Source organism: Micromys minutus (genome assembly GCF_963924665.1).
Source record: "Micromys minutus genome assembly, chromosome: 16".
Taxonomy (NCBI): Eukaryota; Metazoa; Chordata; class Mammalia; order Rodentia; family Muridae; genus Micromys; species Micromys minutus.
Window position 1 is genome coordinate 14,632,923 of NC_137985.1, and position 12,755 is coordinate 14,645,677.

The 12,755-nt window shown below is 38.5% G+C and overlaps 1 protein-coding gene across 1 annotated transcript in view; it reads right to left on the bottom strand.

Annotated features, from left to right (window-relative positions):
- Positions 1-12,755, bottom strand: part of LOC308430871 (uncharacterized protein) — a gene marked incomplete at both ends in the record, with an annotated part of 216,021 nt that overhangs the window by 77,989 nt on the left and 125,277 nt on the right. Inside the window, 10 exon segments of the mRNA XM_080930149.1 lie at positions 1,242-1,277; positions 2,859-3,031; positions 3,590-3,657; positions 3,750-3,874; positions 5,481-5,516; positions 5,961-6,133; positions 8,486-8,553; positions 8,655-8,779; positions 10,244-10,282; positions 11,230-11,265. Of these exon segments, the coding sequence (XP_080786275.1) occupies positions 1,242-1,277; positions 2,859-3,031; positions 3,590-3,657; positions 3,750-3,874; positions 5,481-5,516; positions 5,961-6,133; positions 8,486-8,553; positions 8,655-8,779; positions 10,244-10,282; positions 11,230-11,265 (879 nt within the window).

The following is a 12,755-nucleotide window of genomic DNA, read 5'->3' on the forward strand; positions in this document are numbered from 1 at the left end:
TGCTAACCCCAGAAGCTTGGACCGTCCCAGAAACAACTCACAAACTGTGTGAAGTTCAAGAAAAAAAAATTAGGCTCAATCCTTACACACTAAGAAAACATTGACTAATTCCCTATTACATCCTGTTTTGCATGTACTTTTTGCTCATTGTAACTAGTAAGATCTTAATGCAGAGTATCAAACCTTAAAAAAATGCTTAAAAATTTGTACATTTATCTTTGTTTTTTTTAAAAATAAAGTTCTTCAAAAAAAAAAAGAACAATGAATAAATGAGAGGTTAAAGCAGAACTCAAGAGAAATAAATGCAGAGTCTGAAGAAGTGAGGCAAAACAGAAGGAAAGAAGTGCAAGTAAATGAAGGAGCATGATTAAAGGTGGATAACTGGACAGAGTAGGACATGAATGTGTGATGGGAATGCAGATGGATGAATACGGATAAGAAGAGAGATGGTTAGGTTGCTCACAGGGTATCTGGGGAAGCATATAGATATGTAATGAAAGAAATGCAGGCAAAATGAGTGCCAAACAATATTTGGACAAAAGATTGTAGTTACATGGAAGAGTAGATGGACAAATACATGCGTAGGTAGACAGATGTGTGTGTGTGTGTGTGTGTGTGTGTGTGTGTGTGTAAGTATACAGATGGAGCAAATAAAGATCAAACAATAGAGGACGGGAGAAATGGATGGATAACTGAATAAAAAACAGAAGAAATGGAAAGATTATAAGAGGATGATAAATGTGTAGATGCAATAAAATGTGTAAATGGATGAATGGATAAATGTGTAGATGAAAATGTGCTATAAGAAAAGAGGAATGACTAGAGAAATTGAAAGAGTAGATAGTTGGAAAGGTAAGTGAACAGGTTACTATTTTCAAAAAGGCATAAAAAAATCCCAACAGACTTAAGCAGTCATCATAAATTAGAACCTGACAATGAAGTCCCTACTGGTCCCACAGTAGCATTTGTTAATGGGAGAGATGAACTACATAGTCACATCTAACTTCTACCCTTTAACTCTTTTTAAAAAACTTGTATTTTAATTAAAGGGTGTGAACAGTTCAGAAATCTAATTCTAGGTATCAAGGTCTAAAAATGGGACCAAGGATTCAACATTTTTTATCCCCTAATAACTTAGCATCTCTTGGGAGGCTGGTTTATTCTAAAGCATGTTTTTTTTTTTCCATTTGTGAACAAGGAGACATACATAGACCACAAATCTTAGTGTTAAAGACACATACTTGTAGGAGGTACATCTGGACCAGGTTCATTGTAACCTAGAAAATAAAAGTCATATGTAAATGGAAGAGGCAAAGTGGTCCCATACATGATGCTTTGGTCCATGTGGGAACCCCAGCTTGATACATTCCTTGTGTTTACTTACTGAGTATTTACATTTATGCCCAATTCTCAGTTATATATCATATGAACAATTTATTGTTATTTCAATTTACCTCACTTTTAAAAACCTAGTCAATAGCATGAGTCCAACAAGAGGTTTATGTTAATATACCTGCCACATGTATGCAGTCATACACACCATTGTGTTCCCTTTGTTTACCCACTTCTTATCAGTTATCATTTACTCAACACTTACTATGTGTAGCATCCTATTTCCAAATGAAATATATATTAATTAAAAATCAATATGCACTGCAGTTTACTTTGGGACAAGGTTTAAATGTTCCTGGTGCCAAGGATAAAATCTTCTTTATAGTAGATTTTCATGAATGTTGACTGGAAAATAGAGTGATACATTTAGATAATACAATTGGGAAGATAGATTGCAAACAAGTTTTTTTTTTTTTAGTGAAAAAATTGAAGGGGTGGATGTTAACCAGAATATCAAAGTGTGGCATATTCTTTATACTTTTTTCTTCAGTTTTCCTCTGTTTTAAAATGAATGTAAGGGGGTCCATGTTGTAATATTTTCTTCCATAATTGGGTATAATTGCGAATGTTGACTGTCAATTTGACTGGTCTTAGAATCACTTAGGAGACAGTTTCTCTCATATCGGGGTCTGTGATGAAACACATAGAAGAAAGTCATCAAAGGACTTGCATCTGTCTCTGTATGCTGACTATTGTTACACTGTGACCACATTCTATTTTTACCCCTGCCTTAATGAGATTGATTTCCTTGAATTAGAAACTGAAATTAATCATTCTCCTCAGAAGTTGATTTTGTCAGGTATTTACTTACAGCAATGAAAAATTTAACTACTACATGAGGTAAAGATGATAGTTAAGTGTGACCTCACTTAGTTTTCAAGCACTATTTCCATGTTGGGGAGGACAGGAGATGGCATAGTGTAGAAAGGGAGGGAGCAGAGAAGTGAAGGTAGAAAATTAAGGGAAGAGAAATGGAAAAGTGGGAGGAAAGGGAAAGTGGAGAGGAAAGGAAGAGCAGAGGGAGAGAAGGAAAGAGAAGTGGAGGGAAGGAGAGAACTATTTTGTAAATTTTTAGAATGTCATACAGGGCATACCTCTTAGATTCTGCCCTTTTTTGATTTTATGCTAATATATAGTATCTAAAACTTAGGCTGTTGGATACACTGATGCCTGCTTTGCTTCCTTGCATAAAGGAACTTTTCTGTGAAGTATTTGCCTAGAGCATCACTTTGGCAATACTAACTGGGTTTATATCTTAGATTCAAAACTCTCAGGATGTAGAATCAGTTTTTCAAGGAGCAGTTGATTAAGATATAGGTAGGGTTTGTTGTTGTTGTTTCTTTTCTTTTCTATTCTTTTCATTTTTAATGGGAACCTGGATTTAAATCCCAACAATTTTCCTAAAGAACTGGTAATTGGAAACCTTTGCAGTATGCAGGAGTGCCAAAAGGAAGAAAAAGGCTCACCATTGATGAAAAGGCTGTCTTTATCCAAAGAGTAAGGACCCAACTTGGTGATTCCACGAGTTTGCCAACTTAGGTCATAGAAAATTGGCTTGGCAGGCAGTTCTCGACTGTTGAAAACTCGGCGGTAAGTGCAAAGGACATCTACCTGAGTCTGGGCACCATTCTTCACTGACCTGAATTGAGGATAAAGAGGTACATGCTGAGGACGTTCAAACCACTGCTGCTTCTCCATCTGTGGTCACTGTATATCACTCATAGTCTACAGTCTGATTTTCGGTTGTCATTAGCTGCTTTTGCATTGTTTTGTTTTTTAGACAGGGCCTCCTGATATAACCAAGGTTGTCTTGAAACTCTACACAGACAAGGTTGGCTCTAAACTCAGTGATACCTGCCTTGGACTTAGGGATTTTTATTTTACAACAATTTAATATTGTTATGATATTGGCATCAAAACTAGGGTCTTATACATTCTTGGAAAGTGATCTAAGCAAAGCCACCCCTCGGGTCAATAACTGGAAGATTTTAGAAAGATATTTTGCTGCTAACCAGTCTATTTCTAGAGGTTTATAAATACCTTCTTGTAATAAGACATTGAATTGTCATAAAATGATTAATAGGCAAAACCAAAAGGAATGCATCAATTCTAACCATCCTAATCATCACAACTCCAATACTTTTCAAGTTGGATAATGAGTAGAAGAGGGGAGCTGGAATTGGCAAACATGTCTCACCTTAAAGAGTCCACTCTACAGCCTGTGTATAGGGGGCCAAGACTACTCCTCTGAAACATAGGGCTGAGCTGTAAAGAAATAAGGGAGCCAGAGTTGGTTAGAGGCAGGCTTCTTGATTAGGAGGGGGATAGAAGGGCGTGAGGGGCGTCAGGTAGCTCACCAGATGCTGCATGAGTGTATCTGTGATATTGAATTTTGGGGAGCCAATCTGGCTCATATCAGCTGAATAGCGCAGGTTGTTGATAGTGAAGTTCACTGTGAACAATTCCTCACTGAGTTCCCCAGCTACTCAGATAGAGAAAAAGAGAAAGCTAAAGATGATATGACACTATGTATTTAGGATAGGGGGAATTAATTTTCTTTATACTGGGTAAGTCAGTAGGTCTACGGGAGACTTATTAAAGGAGGCAACTATAGCAGCCAGTTAGGGGTCCCCATGATGTGGAAAATTCTGACAGAACATTTCCATCCTCCCACCTTCCCCATAGGTGATTTTGGTAAAATACATGAAATTTTGGATTTATGAAGAAAAGGTTCATATTAGCTACTCAAGCAGAGTTAGTGACACCTAATGCCTTTCTGTTCCCCTATCTGTCTCCTATCTTTTTCTTTTTCTTTTTCTCTTCCTTTTCTACTTTTCTTTCTTCTTCCATTCTCCTTCTCTTTGCCATCTACCTGTTTTTCTCTTCCTTCCTCTCTCCTCTTCTTTGTCTCTTGCTGTTTCTCTTTTTCTCTGTTCATCTTCCCCTCCTTTTTTCCTGTTCCTTTGTCCTCTCTGTCACTTTATTCTTTCACTAATTTCTTAAATTTCCTTTCTGCCTCCTTCCCTTCTACTTTTTCAGCTCTTTCTCTTATCTCTCTCCCTCTTTCTCTGTCTTACCCTCCCCAATCTCTTGTTTCTGCTACCCTTCCTTGCTCTTCCCAGATCTCCTTCATCTTTTTCTCTGTCACCCCCCTTGCCTTTCTTCTCTTTTCTTCCTCCCTTTATCTTAGGGCAACTCCACCATAAAATAGGTGGGGGAAGATGAGAAAAATAAAAAAGAGATAAAACGAGAAGGAAGATAAAGATAAACAAAATGAAACCATCTCAATCAACCAGAAATCACCCAGTAACTTATTCATCAAGGGGTTCAGGGCTAATTAAGTAAGAACTTATCACACATAGTTGCAAATAACCACAAACATTCCTAGCTGTGTTCAGAATGTATTTGTTGTTGCTTCCCATTGCCTTTGGAAAAATGTGAACCACTTTTGATTTGGTCTTTCCTACTTCACAAACAATTACTGGTTGAAATGAATTCTTTAAAAGAAAAACTGTTACTATACCTCAGTTTACCTCTTAAGGATAACAAATTAAGGTTGTGGGAGAACTAAAACGGAAGCTATGCAGGAGTCAGTTTGGTAGGTGCCAGGTGAGGAGGGTATTGTTTCTCTCAGTGAAGAGTGTGTATGGGGGGTGACGATGGTGACGTTGAGAGTGATAGGTACTACTATAGATTCATTGCCTAAGTAACAGATGAAGAGAGAAGCTCCCAGCCAGGAACAAAGCAGTGAGCAAAGCTCTTTCCAGATGTAACCATGGGAAACTGTTGGACTAACAGGATCTGAAACAAGGCGTATTCTGTAACTCTTAATTCATAAAGACTATCCTGTCTTCATTCTTACAAGTAACTTTTGTTGCTTCTGTGTGTAAGGTTCTGCAATAGCCTGTTCTGTTCAGCAAGGAACAGAGTCAAGTCTTCCAATACTTTGACCGGAAAATTGAAATTTAGTAAGAGATGACTATAAAATTCAATCAATGGCTGAATAGAGCTGTGTATAAAAAGAACTGTTTGAGCAGTCCCTAAAAGTTGAGGCAAAAACCCAGGCAATAACAGCCAGAAATACTCACTGGTAGTATTTATGGATGTAGCTCCAAAACTATAACCTGTAAAGAAAAACAACGGAATGAATATCAAAGATTCTGGGCAAAGGGGAATGTAGAGTCTTCAGGGTAAAAGCAGAAGGAAAGAGACTGAAAAGGGTGTTTATGGAGAAGACTAACAAGGCAGTGAGACTGAAGGTGAATAGAGCTTGTCATTGTGACTGTGAAGGTTTTATACATATTCTTAGCCAAAAAACTGGGAAGTGGTTTAGAAAAGTAGAACTGTGTGATTCTGATGGAACCCAGATTTTATGCATGCTAGGCAAACACTCTAAAGCACCACCCATGGTAGTTTTGACTTATCACAATAAAAGCAGAGCTGGAATCCAGACACAAAAGAAAGGGAAAATAGGGTTATTCTAGAAAGAAGGATGAATTGGTCAGTACTTTAGAAACACTTAAGACTTGAAATAGGAAAATGATTATTGCTTAAATATGGGCTCTCACCATTTATGTGTAGACTGTCCTGGTCAAGGGTGTAGGGTCCTAGGCGGGTGATGCCATGAGTCCCATGGCTCAACTCCCAGAATAGCTGATCTTGGTTTACTCCAGGACTCATGGAGTAAGAGTGGAAATTACAGATGATGTCAACTCCTGTGGCTGCTCTATGATTATCAGACCTGTCAAAAGGATATTTGAGATTGGAATAATGAGAACAGTTCTTACGCAATTGGAGAAATTGAAAGCAGGAGGAGGAAGGAGAAGGATGAAGGGAACAAAGGAGAGAGTTATAAAGTTTGAAAGTTGGTCTCTATTTGTCTTATCTGAGCCTTTGGATATTGGGGTCAGAAATAATGCACCCCCGCCCGTGTGTTTGTATGTGTGTGTGTGTGTGTGTGCACACACACTTGTGTTTATATTTGTTAGTTTGGGAAACACACACACACACATACACACAATGTATGAGAAGGACCAAACAAGTATCATGGAGTAGGTGGGTGGATTCCAGGAGTCAGCTGGTGAATAAGTTTCTGCTGTATTTCACACTTCAGCCCAAATGGGAATTATTCCTGGGTGCCTGCCTCCCACCTCATTGTAGGAGAGTCCAGATTACTGGAATTAAATTCAGGTCATCAAACTTACACAGGACATGCTTTTACCCACTAAAACCATATTACCAGCTCCATATTCTGCTATGTTTCTTATTTTTTATTGTCTTGAGATAGGGTCATTCATTAGAACCCAAGGCTTGCCATTTAAGTTAAGTTAAAGGACTACACTCCAGTGATCTGTTTATCTCTTACAAGAGTCAGTTAAATCATATTATTGAATCAAGGACTATCTTGTTTGCAGGATTACAAATGGGTTACAAATGTTTGCCACCACAGTCAGCATTTTATGTGATTTTCTGGGATTGACTTCAAATTTTCATGATTCTATGAGAAGTATTATACTGAATAGCCTGTCAGATATAAAACCATTCGAGGAAGTTGGGAGACTTGGTGGGCACACACCTTGAGGCTTTGGTGAATCCCAGATCTCTGAGATACTCCTGACTTGGAACATGAACATGTGCCATGCTTCTGACATAAAAGAGAAGTGACCTGTGGTCGCATAGGCTTAAAACAGAGATCTTCATGCTAATGAATTATGTACTAGAGGCCTGGAGAGCATAGCCAATAAAATTCCCTTCCCAGACATTCTTCCCTGCAAAAGATATTTAGCCTCAGGGCCACCCTGAGACAGGAGGGTGGGGAGGTGGTACAGTTTTATGCATCCACTTTCCACCATGACAATAAATGGTTTAAAACTACAGACTGTCTCTTTTCATTGGAATTCTCCAGTGGGGAGCCATGGGGAAGGCCTTTGCCTACAGATCCTCTATCTAATCTTCAGTAGAAGGCCTCACTGCACTCCCAGCCACAATGCCACCAAGCTTGTGCCCACGAAGCTCAGGACAGTCGCCAAAGGACTAGCTGGAGCTCCTTTCCTTTACCTCCACCCCAGGCTAGATCCAGCCTGTAGGTCCCCACTCTGTTTTCAGCTCTTCTGCGGCTCCCAGTGGTGCCTGAATGTCCAATTGCCAGTCCTGGCCTTGTGCATGCCGGGCGACCCTTGAGCCATCCCTGGCTTTCCCACTTTTCAAACTGTGTTCCTCATTCCCAGGGATTCGTGTCCCAGTGTGGAGAGTATTTTTTTTGGCACTATTGGACAGTTGGCTGCTGGAATTTTGACATCACCAGTGAAATTAGAAGTTAGTCAAGGCAGGAATCTGGCGCTAGGCTCAGGAAACTGGCCCAGATTAAGAACATTTACATTTGCAGCTCAAGGCAGGCTTGCCAGATGTAGGTGTGGTGGTCCCTGTGTCTCCTGGAAGCCCCCTTTGTCTCTAGTCTCCACACCTAGCCCCCAGAAAGATGTTTACAGGATTTTTTTTATTGAGTTGCTTGTTCCTTGACTCAGAACTGATGCTATCTTTCTGCATGTAATTAAAGTAGTTTAAAAGAGGACTGAATAAAAAAGACTTCATTCGTTTCAGCCTCAGAACTGGCCGGAGTCATGTTATAATTTTGTCTAATTATCTCTCTTTTCTTTTAATTCTTGATCCTGCCCTGGGGAAACTGTTGTTTGACCAAGCTGGTTTCAGACATCCCAGTGCTTCCCTAGAGTGCACACCTGTCCCAGAGGTAATGTGGGGTAAGTGCAGCCAAACTCTCCTTGTCCTGCCTTCCCAATCAGCCTTGCCCTGTGGTGGAGCACACAACAGCCCATCTCCATAATCTTTCAGAAAACATTTTATTTTTATTGTATACAGAATATTCAGCTCTTCTAAGAGAACCTTCACTTTAAATAGAATATCATTTGAATTTTCTACAGTAATCAATTTTTATTAGTAAGTTATTAAATGTTCAACTTGAACCTTATCTGGGCAGGAAGAAAGTGATAGTGTCTGGGTAGATGTTAAAAAGTGATGATAGAAGTGCATGATTTCTGGTGGTTCACTCTTACTTTGGGGGTGGGAGGGGTCTCACCTGAGTGAAGACAATGTGCACCCGGAGTAGAGTGGGGCAATGCTGGTCTTATTGAGCAAGGTACCAAGCTGATGAAAAATTATAAACAGACAAGGTTAGCAAAAACTATAGATGGGGCCTTGCCATGGAGTTGTAAGGTAGTGTTGGCAGGGTTCTTGGAAGGACTCACCCAATAATGTAAGATCCACTTAGTAGAGTTGAACTTCAAGGAACCTGGATGTCCCATCTCCTCTGTATAGTGTAAGTTTGTTATGGTGAAGTTGAGCGTGATGGGTACCATGACAGTACCATTGCCTATAATTGTGAAGAAGAGAAAGATGTCCAGATTTAGAACATAAGGATGCTTCTAATTTTATGTGACATTGCTAGACTAATAGGATTTGAAGTAAGAGATATTATAGACCTGTTACAACATTAAAGTTATAGCTGTTCTTCATTTTTCAAGCTATGATTAGTGTGTGAAAGATTCTGTAATAAACTCTTTTGGTCCAAAGATGAGTAGAACACTATATCCTAATTTAGAAACCAGGGAAGTTACCAAATTATTACACTTCAGTAGAAACTAGTAGGAAGGCAGGTAAGACAATTGCAAGAGTGACCTAACCAATGACTAAATAAAGCTCTTTGGAGAAAGCATTATTTCATATATGATGTAAATCATGGCTAAGAATAGCTAAAACTAATCAATAGAGACAACACTCCAGGTAAATTGGGTGAATACATTCAGGAAGAGAGTGTATTGTGCATTAAAGGAGTTTAAAATTACTTCACTATGGCCGAATGGAATTGCAGATGTAAAGACAGCAGGACCCTCTGAGGGCAATGGTTAAGTAACACAAAGTTTTAGATTTTAACGTAAACAACAAATGGAAGAAGTCAAATGTTATTTATAAGAAGGGAATTCTATGACTGCAAATGTATTATAAAGAATGCAATAGATGCTATGTAGAAGACATTAAGAAGTCATAATAAAGTCTATTGTACTCTAACAAAAACATGCTGGACTCAATAAAGTTTAAATGATATAAATACAGATAAAGAATAGGGTTAAGAATACTCCCAAAAAGACAAGATATGAGATTTGGTCACTCGTTGATGTGATGTGGGAGATGAATGAGAGGAGGAATGAAAGTTGAAACTCTATCTCTGCCTTTGGTAAAGATCAGAAGAATGATTAGATTTGGAGGACAAGAATGATTGTGATGGTTACTGTTAATTGTCAATTTGATAGACTTTATTGCTGCCTGAAAACTGGGCTTCATAAAATATTTCTGGGAAATTATCTTGATTATATCAACTAATGTGGGAAAACAAATTTTAAGTATGAACAGGACCATTCTATGGACAGAGCTTCCTGTACCGTGTACAATAGAGAAAGGACACTATGTTCTGGTGTGTATTCATGACTCTGGTTTGCATTTCTGAATGTGATGGAACCAACTGTTTGATGGACAGTACCGTTAACTGAGATAAAATTAGCCATTCCTTCCTTTAGTTGGTTTGATCAGAATATTTTATCACAGAAACATAAAAAATAACTATGTCAATTGTCAAAGAGGCCTGAGTCATATCTAGGAGATATTTAGGCCAATGCTCACAAACCTTTATGTGGTAGTGACTGGAATAAAAATTTGGACTCTAAGTAACTAGATTGAATAATAGAAAGCAGAGTCTTCACTGGAAAGGTGAATGAGCATTGAGAGAAGAAATCAGTCACTTACCTTATTGGTACCAATCAGAACATGCATTGTTCCCTACCTGTGGAATTGTTTGTATACGATGGAGCCACAGAGGAAGCTGGAAAGGAGGTGGTAGCCACAGGTACTGAGACAAGACAAAACAAAGCAAAAGAAAATATCAGAAATAAAATTCAAATGTGATTCATTGTTAATAAGCTTGGGTGACTATATCCAAGAATCTGTGTTTTGCTTTGTGGCTTCTATTGTTTAAAATTTAGCATTACCCTTGGGTTGTGTGCTGTAAGGAAAGATAGGCGATTTGTACCATTTTCACTCAGTCTACATTTCTATGAATACTTTTAAACTTCTGCCCATTTAAAGTGGATAATAGGAGAAAATACAGGGACAAATAGAGGTGCAGAAACTGAAGAAAAGATCATTCAGAGACTGCCTCACCTGGGGATCCAACCCATATGCAGCCACCAAACCCGAGCACTATTGCTGATGCCAAGAAGTGTTACTGGCAGCACCCAGATATAAATGCCTCCTCAGAGGCTCTGCCAGAGTCATACAGATACAGTTGAGGATTCTTGCAGCTAACCATCAGACTGAACACAGGGGCCCCAATGAAGGAGCTAGAGAAAGGACTGAAGAAGCTGAAAGGATTTGCAACCCTATGGGAAGAAGAACATTATCAGCCAACCAAACCCTGCAGAGCTCCCAGTGACTAAAATACCAACTGATAAGTACTCATGGAGAGACCCATGGCACCAGTTGCATATGTAGCAGAAAATAACATTGTCAGGCATCAATGGGAAAAGAGGCCTTTGGTCCAGCAATTGCACAGTTTTCCAGTGTAGGGGAATGCCAAGGCACTGAGGTGAAGAGAGTGGTTTTGAAAGGGAGCACCTTCATAGAAGCAAGGGGAGGTGGAGTGGATAACATTTGAAATGTAAATACAGAGAATATCCAATGAAAAAGAAGAAACTGTTGGTTTATCCAGCATCTCCTGTGTTTTAGGAGAAGGGAGGCAGCCAAAAACATGTAGGGGTCTGTAATACTCACTATTAAGGAAGATGCCTGAGGTTGAATGTGTGTAACCTATAGAAACATGGAAAGATGAAGGAGAAAGATTTCAACAAAAGGATACTGTTGGCCTGATCCAAGCTCTCTGTTACTTATCTTAAATTAATAGATTGTAGGTTCTAACCTTGTCTTCAAAAAGATCTTATTGCCCATTCTACTAAGATTTTGATTGAATTATACTTTGGATCTAGACATTATAAACTATGTTAGCCTTTGAGTCATCTGACTTTTGCTTTAAAATTTATTGATTTGATATGAATATGAATAACAAAATTAAAGTGGTAAAAATTTAAAAAGGTAACTTTGCCATTGGAGAGATGATCTACTCAAGGCTGGACCACCTAAAGTTATTATTTATTAAAAGAAACTGGGAAGCCTTGGGAGATTATTCAGTTAGTAAAGCCCTTGGCTGGAATTCAGATCTCCAGAACCCTATAAAAAACCCATGTTTTTTTTGTGCCAGCCCATCTCTAATCTTAGTTTGGTGAAAATAAGTACAGGGAATCTCTGTATTAAGTTGGATAGCCAGACTGACCAAAACAACAAACTCAGGGTTCATAACGAGACCTCTGCCCCAATATATTACATGAAGAAAACTCAAATAATACACTTGATATTAGCTTCAGGCCGCCATGTGCATGTATAAACCTACACATATGCAACAACTCATACATTCATGTCCAATAAAATGAATATCACATATATGCATACGGAAAGGAAAGAAAAGGGCAAGTTCCCATCTGTAATGGATCAAATACACTTTCTATATTTAGAACAAAAGAAGCTTCGTTAACTCTACTATTAAATTCAGATGAAAAATTGAGCTAGATGCAGAGATTTTGCCTCAAAGCTCACTCAGGAAGGAAAAAGAAATTCACATTCAAGCATACCCCTTTATATTCAAGTCGGAGCTCTTAGCATAAAAACTAGGGAGAAAGTATTCTATGTTATTGGAAACTCCATTTTTCTGTATTTTTCATCGAAGAGGTGCCTATATCTGGGGCAATAGCAGAAAGCAAAACTCTGCTCACTAAAGGCTGAAGGTAGGATTGGAATGAGGTATGTAGAAAGTAGTCTAATAGAATCTTACCTTTATAAGATAAGATATAAGTCTGGGTTGTATAAGATTCAGAGATGGAAGAATAAAAATAGAGAGAGCAGACAGGAAGTACATATGAAGTACATGTGAGTTGCTAAGATGAAATGAAGGTGAGCAGCCTGGGATGCTAAATCTTGACTGTCACTTTTATGGGATTTGCAATAACCTATACAATGCTTGTGAAGGCAGATCCAGAGGCACTTAATTGAGCAGCAAAGATTCTCCCTGAGTATTGGTAGTATCATTTTGTGGTTTTAGGTTCTGGGATATATGAAAAGAAGAATGTAAATTGAACAACAACATTTCTGTCTCTCTGCCACCAAATATTATTCTTTTTTTCAAAGCCTGAGCCAGAATTAGACTTTCTTTAAGTTATATTTGTTAGAGTTTTGTTAAACTAACAAGA